Source organism: Xenopus laevis, chromosome 3L (genome assembly GCF_017654675.1).
Source record: "Xenopus laevis strain J_2021 chromosome 3L, Xenopus_laevis_v10.1, whole genome shotgun sequence".
Taxonomy (NCBI): domain Eukaryota; kingdom Metazoa; phylum Chordata; class Amphibia; order Anura; family Pipidae; genus Xenopus; species Xenopus laevis.
In genome coordinates this window covers 118075154-118097989 of record NC_054375.1, presented here as the reverse complement: position 1 = coordinate 118097989, position 22836 = coordinate 118075154, and the positions used below count along the sequence as shown (strand labels likewise).

General features: G+C 37.7%; 1 protein-coding gene across 1 annotated transcript in view; it reads right to left on the bottom strand.

Moving 5' to 3' along the window:
* The window catches only part of slco3a1.L (solute carrier organic anion transporter family member 3A1 L homeolog), a 178351-nt gene that overhangs the window by 6964 nt on the left and 148551 nt on the right, over positions 1-22836 (bottom strand). Inside the window, exons 8-9 of the mRNA XM_018253240.2 lie at positions 19767-19942; positions 9593-9657 (exon numbers count right to left, since the gene is read on the bottom strand). Coding sequence (XP_018108729.1) covers positions 9593-9657; positions 19767-19942 — 241 coding nt within the window. The remainder of the gene's footprint in view (positions 1-9592; positions 9658-19766; positions 19943-22836) is intronic.

Here is a 22836-nt window from a genome sequence, read left to right as displayed (position 1 = left end):
ACCAAAGCTAGTAACAGTCTCCCTCTGAAAATCGTACAATCGGCAATACGTGCAGAGATATTACCCGCAGCCGACAGAAATCTTTTAACCTGTCCAATCGACCAAACGACGATCTCCGCCGGACGAAATATGTCGGGACTCTCCACACACGGTCCCAAAAATCAGATCTTTGCGTCTATGGCCAGCTTTAGTTAGGCACCCCCAAATGATCGCATGTACTTACCTGAAAACTGCACTGGCCCGGGATTCTTCCAGCAAACACTACGTTGTGACCGTGTTCTTTCTTCTTCTTTTTTCTTGTGACTGCACATGTGCGAAAAGCCAAACTTTAACAAAAAAAAGCTGGCTATTTCTTTCTTCTGCGCATACTTCTGCCCCAGGAAATTTGAAGAAAGAAAAAACAGAATACAATCGCTCCGTGGTGCTCGCTGGAAGAACCCTGGGCCGGTGCAGTTTTCTCCTAACAGGTGCACCAGCTCGGGGTTTCAGGTAAACGGCGCAAATTCGCCCATCATTAATGACCAGTCAAGTTCTTCCACTCCCATCTTAGCAAACCCATTCTTTACTACTGATCTCAGTGTGCATGGGGGCAATAGTGTCCTGAAATAGGAAAGGCACTTTCCTCCATTTTTCCAAATTTACCATCAGCATTATGCACTGGGGAAGGTAGTGTTGTCCTGGCATCTACTAAACCCAGGCTTTTCCATCAGGCTGCCAGATAGTGGAGAAGCAAATTTGTATAAATAAGCTTTAATGCAGCAAAATGCTAGCTGCTGCCCTCTTAAAAGCTTACTCAGCAGAACAAATACCTATACACATAGTTTTAAAAAACTCCCCTAAAATCAAACTTCGACCAAATGAAATGTAATAATTAAATAGAATTTTTGAAACTCGGATAAATTGAATCGACAAATAAACTCGAATTAAATTCGGATTGAATTCAAATCAAATTTGAATTGAATTTGAATCAAATTTGATTTGAATTTAAAAAACTCGATTCGAGTTTTTTTTCTCTGAAAAAACCTCGAATGTCAGGAAGGCTGCAAACAACTCCAATTTGATCCCTGGACCTCATTGACTTAAACAGCAATTCGGCAGGTTTTAGGTTTAGGTTGGATTCGAGTTCTTAAAGGACCAGAGTATGATAAATCTTGAATATCGAATTTGAATTTTTTTAAAAACTCAAATCGAATTTGAATAACCACTTAGTCGAATTTGAGAGTTTTGATAAATCTGCCCCATAGTTAGCACAGCTGTCAAGGTACCAATGAATGCATTGCAAGTATAGCTATACATAAACATGCACTGTCTAGGATTATAACATTACAATATATCTGTTAGAAAAATATTCTGAATATGTTATTCCCATGGTAAATATTACTTTTTTTTATTCCATACATTTTCCCTGCTCTTCAACCTTCCCTAGGGAAGCACCATCTAACTTATTATCACCTTCCAATGAGGATTCTGTATATATATCCCTACTCCCTGCTGGCAGCCCTGCAGTTATTCAGCTGCATGGTCAGATTTAATGGGCTTATTGAGGCTTTTTCTGTTGTTCTATGTCTGTATTTCTTAAATCACTCTTTTTGTGTCTTTTGACCTAATTACCTTATACATTATCAGTTGGTGTCCTCATTATGCATATATAACATTTGAAGGAAACAGTTTATTAAAGATCGGTAAATGAAGAGATAAAAGCTTTGTATGATCCACACTGTGGGGGTTATCTACAAGGCCATGCAATCTTGCCAACCCATTTAATTATCTTAAATAACAGTCCATTAGACCAATAACTTTTTAATGATAATTCAATGTATAGTAACCCTGTGCCTTTCAGTAAATCAAGAGGCAGGCTTTTGTATAAAGAGACCCTGCTCTTGCTTCGAACTGACTTGCCTTCTTCCAGAAAATAATTGTTTCCATTAAACATATAGGGTGGGATGTCATAAAAAGACATATTTGCTTTTTGCTGCCTCAGCAAAGCCTTGGCGAAGAATTTGTCAAGATTTATAGCTAATAAACCCATGCCGATTAGCACTAATAATGTTTCGGTATGATCCTTGTCTGGCAAGGATGATGATTCATAATTTCATATTTACTTTACGTGAAGCCATTAGTGTAATTGTTAAAGGCTATTAAAGCAATGGATACATATTTCACCTTTGGTAAAGAGCAATACAAAAGGGCCTAAAGTCTGTGCAACTGTTTCTTTCATTACATTATCATATCATACTTGCAGAAATAAATCTGAACATTATTGTTCTTTTATTGTTAGTAAGAACATCACTGACACAGAAGGAAAAGAATCTGCACAGCTGAAATGAAACCTCTGAATGTGAGACTATAAATCTTAATGACTGTTGTCTGTATTCACCCCTTTGTATAAACTTCAGGTTTGGTTGGACAGTTATTATAAAGGGATGGAAATGGAAACCGAAAAATAAAATTCTGCACGCTGAACGAAAGTTTAAGTAAGCACTTCAATAATAACTGTATACGTTTATTAAAAAATCATTTTTGAATGTTTAATGTGGAAATGAAGCCAAGCGTCCAATTTTCACACTGCTCTCCATGAGTAACTGATGTAAAGAAGCAGAATAACAAAAATGTGCAAGGCATTGTGGGAAATGGAATCTTGGTAGAGGTGAGTAGTCTACTGCTGCATTGTTTTAATGCTTCATGTTGATACGGACAAATCCCACAATTTATTGCATTGTAGTTGTTTGCAGCCCCTTCTGCCATGGAGTTCATTTTATGTGATTAACCTCTTTTAGAAGAATGGCATTACATTATCTGCTGCCATAGGCAAAGATGGGTCTACTAAAGAGTATAAAATTGTATACCTTCTTTTCTTGACAGCTGCATTACCTCTCTCAACCTGATAGCTAAACATCCCCAAAAGGAATAAAATAATATAAATCATTTTCCAGCCAAGCTTCAGTGATTCTTTCTTTTTCTACTTTAATCTGTTTGAGATTTTGATAGACTATTGATATATATTCTGAATATATATATATATATATACATACATATACATTGTGGTAGAGTGACTAGGAAAAGGTGGAAAAAGGTCACTCTAGCCTGTAATTTCTCCCCAGGTACTGAGAAAGGCTCCAGGAAGGGAGTTACTAAACAGAGAATTAGCGCTCTGTTTAAAGACTTTAGTAGTCAGGGACTCCATTCCACAGATCCAGTCCAGAGATTGGAGTTCACCTTCCACAGGAAAGCTGTCTTGTGGAAAGACTATTTAAAGTTAATTGGAATAGGAGAGGGTGTCTCTCAACAGGGCACAGCAGGTAGGAGACCTGGCTGTGTGAGGAACTCCCAGAGGAGCTGGGAGTGCTGCCTGTTACTGCAAGAAGCAGAGGGAGCCCGTGACTCTCACAGAGATATTGTGAAGAGAGTGAGGAAGCCAGGAGGCTGAATAAGCACTACAGGAAGGAGTCCTGTGAGTACAGGGGTGAGCCAAACCATTTCTTGTGCTGTTTGTCCACAAGGGGCCCAGTCTAGTCAGGGACTGCTTCAAAGTGTGAAGGTAGTGCCCAGTGGGCTAGGTTTTATTTTTATTATTTGTTTTGAATGATAAAATGGTCACCCCTGGGTCTGTGCATTATTGACGGTGTATGTTAAAGTTGGAAAATAAACCTTTGTTTTCCTTGAAGAAACTGTGTGTCCCTGTCTTTATGCTCCTTTCTCCTATGCTGCCTGCTCGCCATTGACTAATCCCCCCTAAGAGTTACGTGTTCAAGCCGCCAGCTTGTCACAACATATATACACATATATACACATATATACACATATATACACATATATACACATATATACACATATATACACATATATACACATATATACACATATATACACATATATACACATATATACACATATATACATATATATACACATATATACACATATATACATATATACACATATATACATATATATAAATATATATACATATATATACATATATATACATATATATATACATATATATACATATATATACATATATATACATATACATACATATATAAACATACATATATAAACATACATATACATACATACATATACATACATATACATATACACATATACATATACATACATATACATACATACATATACACATATACACATATATACATATATACATATATACATATATACATATATACATATATACACATATACACATATACACATATATATAAACAAGTCCCAAAGGTGCACTACGTTTCCTATGTAAATGCCCGGGTGCCAGCAAACGTGTAATTATATATCTGCAGGAATAACGACACTCACGGGACTCTTCTGAAGCTTAACCAATGTGATACTTTATTGGAGATTCAACGTTTCGATCCCCCACAGGGATCTTCGTCAGGAGAATACAGAACAAACCTCTGTGCTGGCCCAAAACTGTACATTTTTCTGACTACGCAACTCAAAAAAAAAGCAGTGATACAGTGTAGGCACTGAGATATCTGGTAGCTTGATTAACCTGGTGCCCTAAACATTGAATTAGTGGTGGCATAATAAAAGGGGCATCTTCCCCGACTGCATTCAATTGTGTGTGTGGATCTGTTTTCAAATTATCGGTAATGGTTGAATTGGCCTCAAATCAGAAGGTGGACTTGGCAATTTAGATTTCATTATGCCAAATATAATATTAGGTGGAAGCAGTACAGGGGCAATGGGCAATTTAGAATAAGTGTTTGCCTTACATATGTCCTTTAGAAATGTGTGACAAGTGCTTCTGCAATTGCTTTTAGGTGATAGCCATAGGAAGCAATGGACTGCCCCCCCCCCCCCAAGATACTAAAATCACAGGCCCCAAATCCTGTGATTGCCCTGGGGGAAAATTGAGAAAAGAGAAGTCACTACAAAGAAAGAAGCAGAGAACTCATATATTTAAGTTTAAAAAAACAAGAGATCGAGTGGAGTTGAGCACCAAAATAAACAGAAAGTTTAGGGTATATTTCTAAAGCTGCCTTGTATGGCAAAAAAACTAAGTTGATGTAAAATACATTACTCACCATTAGGGGCATATCTACAGAGGAGGCTGACCAAGAGGTATAGGGGGCCTATGAGGCCCTAAATATATATATTTCAACATATATCGGTAAACCCTCTGGATATGTTAGGGGCCCTAAAATTCATTTGCCACTGCTTGTCATTGTTCATTGCAGTCAACATTTGAATCTGAATGGCTATGGCTTGACAAATCTGCTATAAAATTCTTTTTAGATCAGATTTTTCACTTGGCCACAAACTTGCAAAAAAATCATTTTATGGTGTTATAAATGCATAAGATTTAATTTTGCACGCTGTGTTATTAAACGGAGGAGCAGGTCAACTTCAAATGTACTTTTAGTAGGATATACAGATGCAGCCACTTTGGTTTGTCTGTTTGACACAGAATAACTAAACACAGATATCCCATTTATCTCATTTAACACAGAAAACTGCGTCACAACATCCCATCTAATTAAAGCATTCACCATTGTTCACAATGGTGCTTTGGTATGCTAATGAAAAGGTTAAATGCATTAAATGAGTTAAGATGACTTTAGATAACGCAGTTTCTTCAATTAACCATGAGTCATGACACATTTATCTCACAAATCCAAGTGGCTTCATCTGTAGACAGCGGTAATATAAAGCAATCTGCAATTCATTGCATATTTTTATTTTAGTGTTATAGACATTTTGTGTTGTGTCAGTCATGCTTGGATAGTATATATTTTTTTTACACCTAATTGATTTCTCACAGCGAATATTTCCCAGGAAGGTCTTTTACAACATGGGCTAATACTTGAAGACATTTTCCTTCCAACAAAAACTAGAGTTTTTAGATTTACAATTTAGTATATGTCTGAGTAGCTATTGACTTCTTTATTTGATCAAGATGAAGAATTATGTGGGGAATGGTCTGAAACTTAGATTGTTTAATATTCATATAACAATGTTGTATCTGTTTTATCCCTAACTGGAAAGGTAGGGCCTGACCAAAGAAAGAGTATGGTTTAGATCCAAACCCTTCATTGTATCCTCTCAATTACCATTGTGAATATTGCAATTTTTTTCTCCTTCATTGTTTTCTTTTCACTGGACTACCCTATCTTTTTTCTATGGTGCTAATTAAAACATTAATACAACAGAAAAACTGTAATAATATACATAATAAATCCTAGCTGTGAAACTGATTTACTAACCATCCAGTACAGTCTGTATTTTTATAGGCATGACGTTTTGAAGTTGTTTGGGTGGTAATGTTTCCCTCTGAGCTACAAAATTGACTAAATGGAATAGTCATAATGAAAATGAAAACTTGCAAGTGAATTTCTATACTCCATATCTGCAGCAGGAAAAAAAGATTTAATAAGGATCCAAATGCGTGTGTTTCCTAGATAAGAATCCTTTATCTGATTCCGACCAGTTGGTGTTTTGCAAACATTTAAAGCTATTCAATACCCTGTGCCAGCAATTTTACACTTAAAAATATAATTATGTATATATATATATATATATAAACCTCCTCACTGAGTCATCCAAAAAATACTTATATTATATAGCTCTTTTTAACTGAATGCCACTCTAGCCTTTCTCGACCTTGAGAACAAAAAAATGGCAGATTAAGAGAATAAACAATTTATAATGAAGATGGATGTGGGAAAACAGAGATACATGCCATTCATTTCCAAGGCTGTGACATCCCACAAAACCGCACATTAGGTAAGCTAATGGTACCACCTTCTAATTCACTTATAGATATGTCACTTGCAAAATACAAAGACAAGACAAATTTTATTGTGAATTGAAAATGGTGTTAGTGCTATGAAAAAATATTATAAAAGGAGAGAACACTACATCAAATGCAAAAGGAACAAAACCAATTCAGACACTGTTTCTGTATGAATAATAGGCAGGATCACTGAAGACAAACAGTACAACCTTTGCCTCTAGAATTTTCTTTATGTTTAAAAGGTAGTTATCACATAAATATTTCTTCATGTATGTCCACCTTATAACCGTCATTATGCCGAATTTTGCACAGTGGAAGATGCTGTTATTTTGGGGTTATGTAAAATAACTCGTGTTACAGGAGACTTAACTGTGGTGCTGTCACTCTCTCTATATATAAGGGGGTTATTTTACTAAATCTTGATTTTTTCTGGTCACATGCGGAGGTCATGTTGAAGTCAATTGCAAATGTCCCTTTTACAATTTCAAGATATTGAGATCTGTGCTGGGTTTCGATAATCCGAAAAAAATTGGGTTTTCGGGCAGTAACCCAATCAAGCGATTCAGGTGACAAATTCGAAAAATTTGTAGGATTCGAGTTTTCACTCAATTTTAATAAGTCTTTTCCTGACTTTTTCAAGTTATTTGATTGATAAATAAGATAAAATTGTAGATGGGAGTTTGGTTGAACTTAGTTTAATAAAAGATGAGAAATTTGAGTTTCAGTAGATAACCCCCTAAATATATATATATAGTAGTCGCATTCTTTAGAACTTCTAAAGATAAGCTTACCCTATTTAATGCCACTGATTTACCATAAATGTATCGATTGGTTGCTATATGTTACTGCAGCCAGGGGCGATCCTGGCCCCTCCAGCGCCTGAGGCAGCAGCAGTTGCTGCTGCCCCCCCCCATCCCTGGAAATTTGCTCTCAAAGTACCAGGAGCATCATTTTTGCTGCCCCTGGCACCTAGTGGGGCGCTGCCGCCTGAGGCGACAGCCTCAACTCGCCTCACTGGTGAAGCACCCCTGACTGCAGCTGGGCATGCATGGTGTATTTGATTAAGGGGAGCTTACAGTTAGGTCCATAAATATTTGGACAGAGACAACTTTTTTCTAATTTTGGTTCTGTACATTACCACAATGAATTTTAAATGAAACAACGCAGATGCAGTTGAACTGCAGACTTTCAGATTTAATTCAGTAGGTTGAACAAAAAGTGCATAAAAATGTGAGGAACTAAAACCTTTTTTTAACACAATCACTTCATTTCAGGGGCTCAAAAACAATTGGACAATTGACTCAAAGGCTAGTTCATGGGCAGGTTTGGGCTATTCCTACGTTATGTCATTATCATTAATGCAAAAAGACGTCCACGGAAGACAACAGTGGTGGATGATGGCAGAATCATTTCCATGGTGAAGAGAAACCGCTTCACAACAGCCAAACAAGTGAACGACACTCTCCAGGAGGTAGGCGCATCGATATCCAAGTCTACCATGAAGAAAAGACTGCATGAAAGTAAATGCAGAGGGTGCACTGCAAGGTGCAAGCCACTCATAAGCATCAAAAATAGAAAGGCTAAAATGGACTTTACTAAAAAATAAAAATAAAAGATCAACCTCTACAAGAATGATGGCAAGAAAAAAGTATGGAGAAGGCGTGGAACAGCTCATGATCCAAAGCATACCACATCATCTATAAAACATGGCGGAGGTAGTGTGATGGCTTGGGTGTGCATGGCTGCCAGTGGCAACGGGACACTAGTGTTTATCCATGATGTGACACAGGACAGAAGCAGCCGAATGAATTCTGAGGTGTTCAGAGACACTGTCTGTCAAATCCAGCTAAATGCAGTCAAATTGATTGGGAGGCGTTTCATAATACAAATGGACAATGACCCAAAACATACAGCCAAAGCAACCCAGGAGTTTATTGAAGCAAAGAAGTGGAATATTCTTGAATGGCCAAGTCAGTCACCTGATCTGAACCCAGAATCTGGTGATGACCATGAGTTCAAGACTTCAGGCTGTCATTGCCAGCAAAAGGGTTTTTAACCAAGTATTAGAAATGAACATTTTATTTTCAGTTTTTTAATCTGTCCAATTACTTTTGAGCCCCTGAAATGAAGTGATTGTCTTAAAAAAGGCTTTAGTTCCTCTAATTTTTACGCAACCTTTTTTATCAACCTACTGGATTAAAGCTGAAAGTCTGCAGTTCAACTGCATCTGAGTTGCTTCATTTAAAATTCATTGTGGTAATTTACAGAACCAAAATTAGAAAAAAGTTGTCTCTATCCAAATATTTATGGACCTAACTGTAAGCTCCCCTTAATCAAATACACCAGCTGCAGTAACATGTAGCAACCAATAAGAAGGCACTGGTCACTTGTTTAAAAAGCAAACATCTTATTGGCTGCTATATGTTACTGAACTTGGACATACTTAGTGCCTTATATTCAATATAGGGGATATGTTTTCATTTACTAAAACCAGAGAGAACATTCATGTATTTCTTACAATGCTGCATTATAGCACTAATGCACCTTCTACAAATTGTAGTGCCCAGTGCTAGGTATAACCAGAATCCTGACAAAAAGCAGCTAGAATGAAATTTATATTTTCATACAACTAGGAAATAAATAGCAATAATATTAATAATAATAAAATAATAAATAATCTAAATAATGCTTCCCGTTGCTAACATAATAACTTAAAATTACATATTGTTCTCAGGTGTACTTTTTTCCCCCCACAAATTATTTGTGACCAATTAGGGTCTATCCTGGGCTACACAAAGTAAAGCATATATTACTATGTGAAGAAGATTGACTTACCAATCAAACGGAGAAGAAGAAATAGAACCCCCAGGGCATATGACTTCAGTTCAGGATTTACTGCCCTGTAAAAAGAAAAATGAGATTGTGAAATAAAGACTTGGAGAGAGAAAAATTGGATGAGTTGGAATATAAGAAAACAATATGGCACAGAGAGACAAAACACTCTTATAATGTTGCAAAGATAATAATGTCTTTGGTGACTTTTTAGCAACAGGGCTAATAATAGTAATCTCAAGGTCAACAGTATATGACATATGAATAGTATATGTATGTTTATTTATATATATATATATATATATATATATATATAAACACACAAATGTTTGAATATATCACATTTTATGTGTTTAAGAAAGACCTGAGAGTGCTGGATTCTGATCTTTTATATATAAATATAGGTATGTATATGCACATGTGTATATAAATATATGCCACGAGGTTCATTTGCAGGAGGTGAACTGTTGTCTTTTAACTAAAATTAACTAGGAACATGGAAAAAGAATGGATATGGTAGGGAGATGCAGTAATACACTGATTGTTATCATATCACTTTAATTAATGGACCCTTCAGCCACACTTTGCTGCCAATCAGGGTGGGGCTGTAACCTCTTCAGAAATCATTATTGTGTTTTTAGTGATGGCCGCCTCGTGTCTGAGAGATAATTATGCTTGTAGCTGCATAATAACGTCTGAAATTTAGTAGCATTGTTAACACTAGATAATGGTGTCACTGGGAAATAAAAAGTCGTTCATTATGTTTGGGGGTTGTGGATCTTCTTTGTTTTCTCATACTAAGCTGGTGAGAAAACTGTTTATCAACACACATTACTGTGCCCTAGTAAGGTGCTGAGAATAATGAAAGGAATTATCCAGCTCGTACTGAATCTAAATGCCTTGCCCGAATTCTCAGTCCTTATAATGAGTTTCTGTTGGAGAATTCACAATAGATGCTTGGGTTATAAATTAAAATTAGAATTATCGAAACAACACTCTAACCAGCACCGGCCATGCCAAGGCCTGGAATCTGAGATTTACAATAACGGTGACTGCCAATAATACAGTTGATGGTAAATGCAAATATGACCATGGCTATACTGTTAAGAGATATATGTAATATAATATTTATAATAGTGATGCCTTAGCTAACAGCCAATTGAGTTGAAATTGAAATGAAAAATGCCCACTTGCTAGAGAAGGTCCCCACTGTCAGTTACTGTTATACACAAGAGCATTCCCGTTAATCAAAATAGGAGGCAAGGAGGAACAATTATGTTTTTGTTACCTAAGATGAGTGGCTTTATCTCCAGGGCTTCTGGCAGAAGTAGTCGTTTATGTCCACAAGTGAAGTCAACAAAAAATTTCAGCAAAGTCACAACAGGGCATTGCACCTAATTCAATTCTGGCTTATGCATCAAAAAGACACAATTCTCCAAGTCTGGTTGCCATCATTTATTGGTTGCTATTATTTATGGCGTTTGGTTTGAGAGGGACACATACATCCTACTCTTTAGATGAAAATGCAGTGTGCATACTAAATGGAAATGAGAATAGAGTGTTTTGACACAAGTGCATTTAATGAATAGGGTTTTACACACAACTTACTGTGAGGAAATTTGCGCAAATGCAACTGGGGAACAGTTGTAGAAGAACAACTAAAACACAATATGCTGAATGTATGTATAACATCCCAAAACTAAAACTACTGGCCATCTACTATAGATATTATCTACTCTACTAAGAGGGAGTAGTGAGAGTTTTATGATGGGTTTTATGGAGGGTTTAGATCTCCTTTCATATTTAAAAAAATATGCAAACACATCTAATGTAGTATGATGTTTCTAAATCCTTGAAATACTGCATTAAACTCCTTTCAGTGCTGCCATTTCCATCATATAGCACAGCATGTGGTTTGGGGGAATGTCAGCAAGAGGAAACGCAGACGATGTGTCTAATGTTTTACATTCTGCTGACTTCTTCCGCAACAATTGTGCCTTGTCCTGCTACAAATCTCCTCTATTTTTAGCTAAGCAATGTAATTTCTTTCCACAGCTATAAACCACAAATACCTTGCTGTGATTATTTCTTGAGTCTGCTACCAGCTGTTTGTGACACTGTTGCAAGCTAAAACCTAGCAGAATGTATTCAAAATATTTAAGACACATCCACAATGCCTCCTTGAAAACCTCATTATAAAGTCCTTTCAGCTATGGGCGAGGAAGAAACAAGGCTTATGTCAGACAACCTGGCAGAAAATATCCCAGTGGAGTGGGAGCAGGACAGACACTGATCAGTGGCACATCAGCTAGAGTATCAAAATATTGCCACATTGACAAACGACTGGAAAATACGTTTGGATTTGGAAAAAAAATTATGTTTCCACAATTCCTTGTGTCACTTATAATAGTACTTCACTTATTCCATTCAGAGAACTTTAAATATCCTTTCATAAAATTATTGATACCCAAGTTTAATATTTGGTAGAGCATCCACTGGAAAGAAGAACTGAAGTCAAGTGCTTCCTAAAGCCGGAATGAGCTGCCAGTTTGGACCACTCTCCTTATACAAACTGCTCCAGCTATCTCGAATTTTAAAAATGCTTTCTCCTAGCTGCCATTTTTCTCCACAAGTTTTCAATGGAATTTAGATCTGGACTCGGTTTCTGACACTGGGTTCAATATTGCACTCCAAAAATCCTTGTTATTCTCTAGATTTCACAATGACATGTTCAGGGGCAAAAAATAAACACAAAACATCAATGAATCTCCTTCATGTTTGATTGTAGGGATGGTGTTCATTTCTTAATTTTTTCTGTACGTAAAGAGAAGTTGTGCTTTACTAAAAAGCTCCAATTTCATTTCATCTATCGCCCAGAAGGAGCTTGGCTTGTTCAAGTGTTTTTTTAGCAAACTCAAGTTGGGTTTGTTATGTTCCTCTGTTAGAAGTGGGTCTTCTTGAGTGTACTAGCATAGAGCCCCCTTTCATTCAGCTACTGGGTGTTGGTTGAACGTTGTCATTTTTTTCTAAGTTTTGGCTAGAGTCTGTCCGGCAGTTGATCAAGGGTTTTTTAACCACAATTCAAATAATCCTGCTCTGCAACATTTGAACACTTTTATGTGTCCCCATCCAGGGAGCTTATCTACAATGCTAAGGTAACATTGCATACAGCAGACACTGATACATTAAGGTATCTGAAGTCTTGTCACCTTGAGATTGTCCATGCTTTCTTACAACTTTTTGCCTCACCTTCTTAAACAGTTCTCTTCTTTCCTCTCTTCTACGCATTCAATGTGATGCACACACACACACACAACTCATACTGGATATTTCAGGCACTTGCAACTCATCACAGATGGACTTACTTACAAATTAAAGGAACATCATCTCCTTGAAAACCAAATATTTTTAACAACTTTAAAAAATTGCCATCGATTTTGTCCAGCCTGTTTTAAGTCTCGGTATGGAAAAATATACAATTTAATAAATGTTAATATTCCCATATGTGAATATAGCATTGTTACTTTCAACACCTTTATTGTAGAACTATTGTATTATTTGGAAACAAAAAGTGTAAAGATACATCATCAGGATCCAGCATTATAATCCATGTACTATGTGAAAATATTTGCTTAATTTAATGGCATTTAAAGCAAACATCAATAAGGCACCTCAGAGTTAGGCTATACAAGCTTAATTTTGGCAGGATGGCTCCTGATCACCAAATGTAAGACTTAAAATATCAACAGAAACAAAACTTATAGTAGTCTGATTAGATAAATTAAGATCTTTCAAATATTTAATCCTGGGCACATGCTTTAAAACAATGTTTATAAATGATACAGAATAAATAGGAATGTAATGTATGCGGTCAAAAGAAACACATATATTTGCATGTATCAGAAGCGACTGGGGCTCATTTGTAAAGGAGCAGTTAAAGGGATACTGTCATGGGGAAAAATTTTTTCCAAAATTAATCAGTTAATAGTGCTGCTCCAGCAGAATTCTGCACTGAAATCCATTTCTCAAAAGAGCAAACAGATTTTTTTATATTGAATTTTGACATATTGTCAATTTCCCAGCTGCCCCCAGTCATGTGACATGTGCTCTGATAAACTTCAATCACTCTTTACTGCTGTACTGCAAGTTGGAGTGATATCACCCCCTCCCTTTCCCCCCAGCAGCCAAACAAAAGAACAATGGGAAGGTAACCAGATAACAGCTCCCTAACACAAGATAACAGCTGCCTGGTAGATCTTAGAACAACACTCAATAGTAAAAACCCATGTCTCACTGAGACACATTCAGTTACATTGAGAAGGAAAAACAGCAACCTGCCAGAAAGCATTTCCCTCCTAAAGTGCAGGCACAAGTCACATGACATGGGGCAGCTGGGAAATTGACAAAATGTCTAGCCCCATGTCAGATTTCAAAATTGAATATAAAAAAATCTGTTTGCTCTTTTGAGAAATGGATTTCAGTGCAGAATTCTGCTGGAGTAGCACTATTAACTGATGCGTTTTGAAAAAAACATGTTTTCCGATGACAGGATCCCTTTAAGAAGACCATTATATAGTGTAGAAGGGTGAACGCCAAATGTAATGCTTACTGCAGCCTCAAACCAATTTGCACACTCCACAAAATATATTCTAAAGCAGGGATTACATTATAACGAAAGTGACCTCCTCTAAGATGCAACCTTTTAAGCCTACCTAATGGCAACATATGAAATGAAAAAACTATTTTCTTGTATAGGTTTCTGTCACTCAAAGGCTTTCTCCAATATACCTGATAAACATTTCCAACAGAGAGGTACATGATCCCCCATCACCCTTGTATATCTGAAAATTGCAAAGTATTGTGAATTTGGTAAGTGCCGCAATAATAATAAAATAACAGCAGCAATATAATACAACATGGCCTGCAGCGAATCAAATAGAAACCATTGAAATCCTGAGTGAAATGTCAGCATGGAAGAGCTTTGAAGCACTGACAAGGCTTTGTCATTGCAAATCTCTATTGAATCAGCCCAGCTAATGTGGTTTGAAATATTGTGTGGGCAGGTATACACCATCCTTCATAAGAGGAGATTTGCAGAAGCTTATTGCATGAATGGGGAGTAGGTCAGCCCTCAACGCCCATGTAATCATCCTTCTTCCCCTGGGACTTGGAAACAAATCAGTCTAGACTTTAGTTAATGATACTGGGCTGCCATTATGCAGTAAGGTATCAGGGATAACTATTTCATTGCCAGAATCTGAATGGAAGCTGTGTCGTTTTTTGTTCTGCCTTGCTTTTAGAAACATAGCCTTAAAACAGTTGTTTCAGATTCATATTCGGTTTTATTTTATTTATATAGTTAAAGGGAACAAAACTGTTGCTCTTACAAGTAAATGTAAAAGTAACACTATTGAGAGACAGTGGCCAACGTAATGCAAGAGATCCCTGTTTGCTCTGTATTCCACCATCCCTGTTCCTATGTTTATCATGTGCGGCATTAATCATATTTCTTCTAGATATGAACAACTCAACAGCTGTCATTCTGATTTTAGCAACAGCATTTAAACTGCCATGTTTCTGATTTGCAATACCGAGCCTGGAGAATCATCTCAAACATGTAATTAAGACTGGCCCATCTACTTTGGAGGTCTAGCAACATTTGAAAATCATAGGCAGCAGCATTTCAGTTATAAGATGTGAACCCATAACTGAACGCATGAGAAATAACCTACATGGACATAATGGGTACATACGATCCATCCCCAGCTTCCATTTGGATAATGGGAATATACATTTAAGAGCAAATGATTTGGGGGGGTTTAAACACGCTATGCAAAAAACATTAATCAGCCATTGGGATGGACCAAAGCAAGGAAGAATGGTACAAGAGCAGTATCTGGTGATCAGGCTCTGCAGATAAACAAGACTGTCATCCTTTTTACTCTTCTCATAGATGTTTTTTTCATGTATACGGAGTATGAGTATGTCTATAAGTGAGATAGCACAAATACTACTACAATGTAGTAGTCAAGGCCTTCTTATATTTGCCTCTTTATTCTTGGAGATCCTCACATCCTTTTGGATACAGTGTTTTTGGTCAAGGCCTTCTTACCTGATATTTTAGTTTGTTTATGATTCATCCAGCAATTTTAAATTTGTTTTTTTGTGGTTGACAGGGTCACAGGACCCTCCTCTATAGCTGTCTTCTATAGGTAAAGGTGGGGTCCCTTACTGCATTCCCCCCACTGCACTCCACTATTTAAAATGTTACTAAATTGAAGCATCAATAAAACCCATTTTCAGGAGCAATTTGAATGTGTTTTGAGATAATCAATAATATGATTGCTGCCTAAAAGGCTGGTAGGATGTTGAAGTTCCATTAATTCTGGTTGAAACCTACATGTGATTATCTGAGCATGATACGATGTGATGTGCATATAATTGGTTGTTGACTTGTGGGTTAGAATGTAGTTTAATTGCAGGGGAGAGAAGTATAGTCTGAGACATGTTCACATAGATTACATAATAACTCTCATACAGTCTAATTTATAGTTTATAAATAATTAGATAATGACTAGAAGGTTCCTTTAGCTACCTTCTATTATAAAGCCTGAAGGAGTAACAAACACTGTAAAGGTGGTAGTAGTGAGACTATGTACAGGGCCGAAATCAAGTGGGCACAGGGGGTAAATTTGTACTGGGCCTAAAGGGGGGGCCCGGCTGTGCTGAAATTTTTATATTAGCCAGGTGCCTAAGGCAAATTCCACCTAACACCAATGTATCTATGGGGCCCTGGCACCAATGTTTTTTGAAAACTTTTATGGGGGGCCCTGGCACCAATTTTTTTAATTATAGGGTGGCCCTGATCATTAATGTTTTTTTTAAAACTTTTATGTGGGACCCTGGCCGCCAATGTTTTTTTTATAACTTATATATGAACACCCATGGCTTTTTATATCTTGTGTATGGGGGGGTTACAGTTTTTAGCGCTATGTTTGCGGCCTTTTTACTGTGGTGCTTGGGGGCTAGGCTGGGGTGGGCCCCGTGATTTCTGGTGGCGGCCCTGGCTATGTATAAGTCTTGCCTATAGCTATGGCAGAGGTCCATTTCACTAGAACAACATGGAAGGCAAATATTGTATTTTGGCAGCTACGTGGTAGGTAGGACAATATAAGAGTTATGGCACAGGAGACCCCTATGAGATTGCCAGCTCAGTGGGCAGGCAAAAAATATGTATTGTACAATACTGCGGAATATTTAGACACTTTATAAATATGTGTTAATACTAGTAATAATACTTGCTGTTGCTGAAAAGTGTGGGGTTGGCAATTTGGTAAGTAAAGAGGTTAAACTGACATGCTTGTTAAACTGAACATGTCCTAAGTATATATTACATGGCCTAACTAAATAGCTATATGTCTCCAGACACATTCCAGTTTTGTTTAGAGCCTGAAATTGGGTCACATTTCTAATGTGCCTTTACTGAGGCAGACAGAGTTTTTGTTGTTTATATCTTCTGATTATACCCCCAAAGCTGAAACATTCCAAAGATTCCCAAGATTTATTCATTTTATCTGCCAAACTACAGCCTGCGCTAGTCATGTAAGAATTAAATACTGTGCCTTTTTGTGGCTGCCGGGGCTGAATTTGAGCATGTTTATTTTTCAGAGCGTCCCACTGGGCCTGTGATTCATTTCAATCTTCTTCTAGCAATATACACAGCTGCGCAGAACTCAGCTTGCACAGCATTCTCCCGTCTGCTCTCTCCAGTTCCTTTTTATTAGTTCAATAGGTGACAGGCAAATGCAGAGACAGGAAAGGTCACACTTTGCATTTTAACATCCTCCTCTGGGCTCTGTATTTTTTGGACCTACAAAAAATTACACTGAGGGGAAGGATCGTATGAAACCCAACTAGATCACCCATCTCGATCACTCACTATGGTCAAGGACATGCACCAAGAACACTGTCAGAGACACAGCAAAAGGCATTTGTCTACAAATTACACGTCTGAATTTGAAATTCCCGAAATTCAGAAAATTCTCCAAAAAAAATACAACAAATACTTGTCTACAGAGAATCTTTTCTAAAAATCAAAACTAACAGCAAGTGTTACAAAAATATATGAAACTTTAAGATGATTCTAAGCTCATATTTTGCTGCTTTTCTATTCTTTCCCTAAATCAGAGGGAACATGTTACTCACCAACCCCCTGAATGTTGTTCCTAGTGACCTCAAAGCAGGTGGTTATTTTTGAATTCTGGGCTTGGAGGAGGTTTTGCTTGCATAAAACCAGCTGTACTGCAAAATAAAGCCTTCTGTAGGCTGCCAATCCATATAGGGGCTACCAAATAGTAAATCACCACTTTATTTAGCATCCCCTGGGACTTTTTTCATGTTTGTATTGCTCCCCAAATCTTTTTACATTTGAATGTGGCTCAAGTGACGTAACAATTAACAGGTAGAAACAATATAATTCTACCTGTATCTGACGATTCAGCACTAACAATGGGTGATGTTCGGGCACCCGATCAAACTTTTCCACCTGGGCCGATCGACGAGCCGACCAATAGCCAAGCCTTCTACCGATATCGGTCGGCTCATCTTCTGCCATACACGCACTGAATATCGCAAGGTTTTCCAACACCTTTTGTTCAGCAACTATCCAGTTTGGAATTTCAGCCGCTATTTGGATGCTACGGTTCAAACGTGTCTGTATTGACTTAAAGCGATACGGACATGTTCCTATAAAAATTATAGGTCAATAAAGAAGAAATCCACGGCACACAGGCTGCTGCAAGCAAGGAACCCCTTGCACGTTTAATGCGGAAGTGAGCAACGTTTCAGGGTCACGCCCCTTTGTCAAGCTTGCAGCAGCCTGTGTGCCGTGGATTTCTTCTTTATTGATTCAATTGTGAGGTGGCCGAACCTCTACCACTGAGCACCAGACTTCGCATCTTACATTGGGTGTTTGAGAGCCAGCTTTTGTCCTATAAAAATTATAGGAACATGACAGTATCAAGTAAATGCTGCACCTGAAATTGTTCCCCTCAAAGCCCCGGCAAAGCTGCCCCCAGCCCCTGCAAACCTGCATTCACCCAACACTGCTAAAAGACTTTCTGAGCTGTTTCAAGGGGGCCTTCTATAGGCTGATTACGAATGAAAACAGGAATTCAGCCTATGGAAGGATCGCTCTGCCCCCAGCCCAGTGTCACTGAAGCAACCCGGAAGATCTGTTAGTAGTGTCAGCGGGTTGGCAGCACACAGGTCGCAGGGCTGGGGGCGGCTTTGTGCGGGGCTTTTCGAGGAACGATTATGCGTGCAGCATTTACAATATACTGACACATTCCTATGATTTTTATAGGAACATGTCAGTATCGCTTTAAAGGTGACCAACCCCATTATGGTGCCACTTGGTCTTGGGTAAAACTGTCATTGAAGGGTCCCCACAGCAGCACCAAGAATTGTGTAACAGGGCTACTCTCAAGCAGATAAGCGTAAATATAATAAGGCAGGAAATAAAGAAATATGTGTGTGCCCTGCCTTAAATCAACCACATGGGTACAGATTAAAATACCAGATTATTATTAGAAAGATTCCCATAGGAATATTTGTTCTAATAGAAAGTTAAAATAAACTAAGCAGAGCAGAATTGACAGTGATTATGTTGTAGAGTTCTCCCAACTGATTAAATTGAAGGGTCTGTTATTTCTGGGGAATGCTTCAGTGAAAAGCAAAAGCATATGACAGGTGTAAGTGTAGAGCCCCCTGGAAGAAGCTGGTGGTGGGGTACTGTCATTAATCCAGTTGGGCCGCATAGTATTTTGTGTGCAAAAGGTTATTCATCATTCCTTACTCACTGCATAGGAACATGAAATACATCGCAGACCATAAAAATACCTTTCATTACACAACTAGTAAAATCCAGCTGATCCCTGGAATTGAACAAAGCACACAGCATCTATATTAATAATACTGCAAATGTCTTGCATAAAATCCAAAGGCACAGAGTAGCAGTTTTATCTTTTGCCTCCTTTGTGAATTCTTGATTTAGTACAGCAATAAAAAGGCATTTAAATCAGATAATGCAGAGGAGGAGCTTCCCAATATTTCAGTAAGCCCCACAGTGCCTTTCCAAGGAAACCCAGCGGACACTTCAACAGCTTTTGCCTCTCACCTGATCAGAATGATAACTGACGGCGTCTGGGCCATAGCTCCTATCATGCTGCAGACACACATCACACACAGGAATGTGAGAAAGGCCTCTTGACAACCCGGGCTGGGACATTTTCCAGGAACGACCGTGGTATTCTCCACAGGGACTGAAGTCAGACAGGCGCAGCCAGCCAGATTCTAAATGAAACACATAGTGCAGAGGTTATGCGCATGATTTCCCTCCATCTCATTTGCAATGTGAGCATGTATGTGTCTTATTTATTGTCACTTGTAGCCAGTTTACCAAGTAAAGCTGTCAAACGCTAATGAAGTGCCCCATACCTAATTCCAATTAACCCCCTTGTAATATATTCTCTATAGCCTCACCTCTAATCCAAGTGTCACTTCTAATTTTGGTAAGGAATAGCTGAATGAATGTATTGCTTTTATTGCCTTTATACTCTTCTCATCTTAAAGGGGACCTGTCACCCAGACACAAAAAGCTGTATAATAAAAGTCCTTTTCAAATTAAACATGAAATCCAATTTCTATTTTTTATTAAAGCATTCGTAGCTGTTGTAAACTCATTTAAACATCTTAGCTGTCAATCAAATATTGTCTGCCCCTGGGCATAGAGGCGGGGCAGACAATTACTTTCACTTTCCATTCAGCACTTCCTACAAATCGCTGCTCTCCCCACATTCCCCCGTTCCCATCACCATTTAATTGTGTAGCCAGGGCATAGGGATGAACATCGGGTCCCCCATTCTGGTGCACAAACAAGATTCTGAAGATGATGCCTTAATAACAGTGTCCACAAAATGGCGCCTGCCTGCTTGCTATAATTATGAATTCCCAGACTGGAGGAAACAAGATTCAAATAATTTATATAGTGTAATTAAAGTTCATTTTACTTGACTAATGTGATAAAATAGGATTATGAATAATTTTTTTGGGTGACGTGTCCCCTTTAACAATAGCAGCAGAGTTTTAGCCATCTCCTTGCTTACTGAGCAAAAAAACCTGAAATAAAAAGGCCACCAAGCCCAATATACTTTTTTTCTATTCACTATGAAAGCCATGCAGCCTGGGGGCGCTACCTCCATTAATTATATATTTTTCTTCTTATATATCACATTCATATTTTCATTCATTCTTCTCTTCACATTCTATCCTATTTTTCTCATCACTGTTTACATTTTGCCTACCCTGCCATTCTGTCTCCTGTTCCTTATTTCTTAACTAGTTTTCCTTACCTTTTAATGTCAAATTTGCTCTTTCATGCTTTCTTTAAGCACTTCTGTCTTCTTCCATTTCCCCTTTTGCTCCTTTTCCCTTTTGTTTTTAAATCTAGCCATTCAAAAACCATGTGATTCCTACCCCACAAAGGTGCACCTATAACACATTCTTTCTTCCTCCCCCTCTTGTTTACATACAAGTATGGGATCTGTTATCCAGAATGCTCAGGACCTGGGGTCCTGGATCTTCATATTTTAAATTTAAATACAAAATAAACCCAATAGGATTGCTTTGCTTCCAATAAGGATTACTTATATCTCAGTTTGGATCAACTACAAGATACTGTTTTATTATTACAGAGAAAAAGGAAATTATTTTGAATTAGTTGAATAAAATGGAGTCTATAGGGAGATGACCTTTCTGTAATTCAGAACTTTCTGGATAACGGGTTTCCAGGTAACGGATCCAATACCTGTTCTTGCAATTAACAAGCAATACTAGGTTTACTGCTGCAATGTTATTATAAAGAATAATAGATAAACCATTTTACAGTTCTTCCAATGAGAACTGTAAAATGGGGTAGGGTGGTTTAATACTTACATTCTTGCTAATCATAATCCCAAGGCAGCTGCATATTCCACAGAGAAAGGAAGTGCAAGTGCCGGGTTTAACAACGACAAATTAAGGGTTGTTATTTTCTAAACCCTGAGTTTATTGAAAATACAAGTTTGAAAGAAGCCTCCACCCTTCATTGTTTTTTGCACAATAAAAGATAATTACAAATGCAATTCGAAGCAACTTTCCAATGTAAATTAATTAAAACATTTCTAAAAATAATTGCTAATGAAAGTAGCATTGGTTGTTTCTGGTCTCTGCACTCCTGGTTTGTCGTTAAGCCAGGTTAACAGACCTTGAGGAGAGAATAGAAGAATATGTAAATTCAGAATATCCAAGATAAAGCCCTATTGTAGTTGTTAAATGACAACTCCAGTTTTCCCCAACCAGATCTATTTACAGCCAATATCTAAAACTAGCCATGCATGCCCGGATTCGGTTGGGCAATTTTACATATTTTTAAAACCTACACAATGGAAAATTCTGGCATATTACATAGTAACATAGTGAATTAGGTTGAAAAAAGACACACATCGATCATGTTCAACCTTTTATCCCTATATACTGTAAGACCTGCCTAAATGCTAGAGAAAAAGAACTCGAACTAGACTTACTCTTACTACTCAGTCACACGTTGCTGGCTGACTTGATTTTAAATGCACTACAAATTTATAACGACACAAATAGTGTAGGACAATTAGGGGCCTCGCCGTGGCACGTGAGCTTACATATTTTGGCCAAAATGTGGTACTAACACCTCATTTTTTGCAATAATTATTTTTAAAGGCAAACCATGTTCTAGCAAATTTTCACTTTCTCTTTGTGTACAAATATTGGCTTTTTACCGTTTATAGCAGCTGGTCAATGCCACATTGTGAATTAGACCGAACGCTGGCAATTTCTTTCTGTGATTTGTGTACAAATTGTAGCCAAATATTGCCTATAGCTGACATTCAGCCTTTAAAACAGGGAATTACTTATAGATGTGTAGGGGACAAGAGGAATCCATCCCCTGTTTTTCTGCCTGTGACATCATCCAGCCCAGTTGGCTGGGCACCCCAGTGCATCCTTGGGAGAGAGGATGTGCCTGATTTTGGAGCAAAATGCAAGGGGTCTCCCAGAGAGCTGAACAGAGCCAGCACGAGTAGCTGTAAGACTATCAAATACAGAGAAGCTGTTAAATCTGTGGAATCTGTGGAGGTACAGATTGAGTCCAGCCTGTTCCCTGCCAAGCTGCT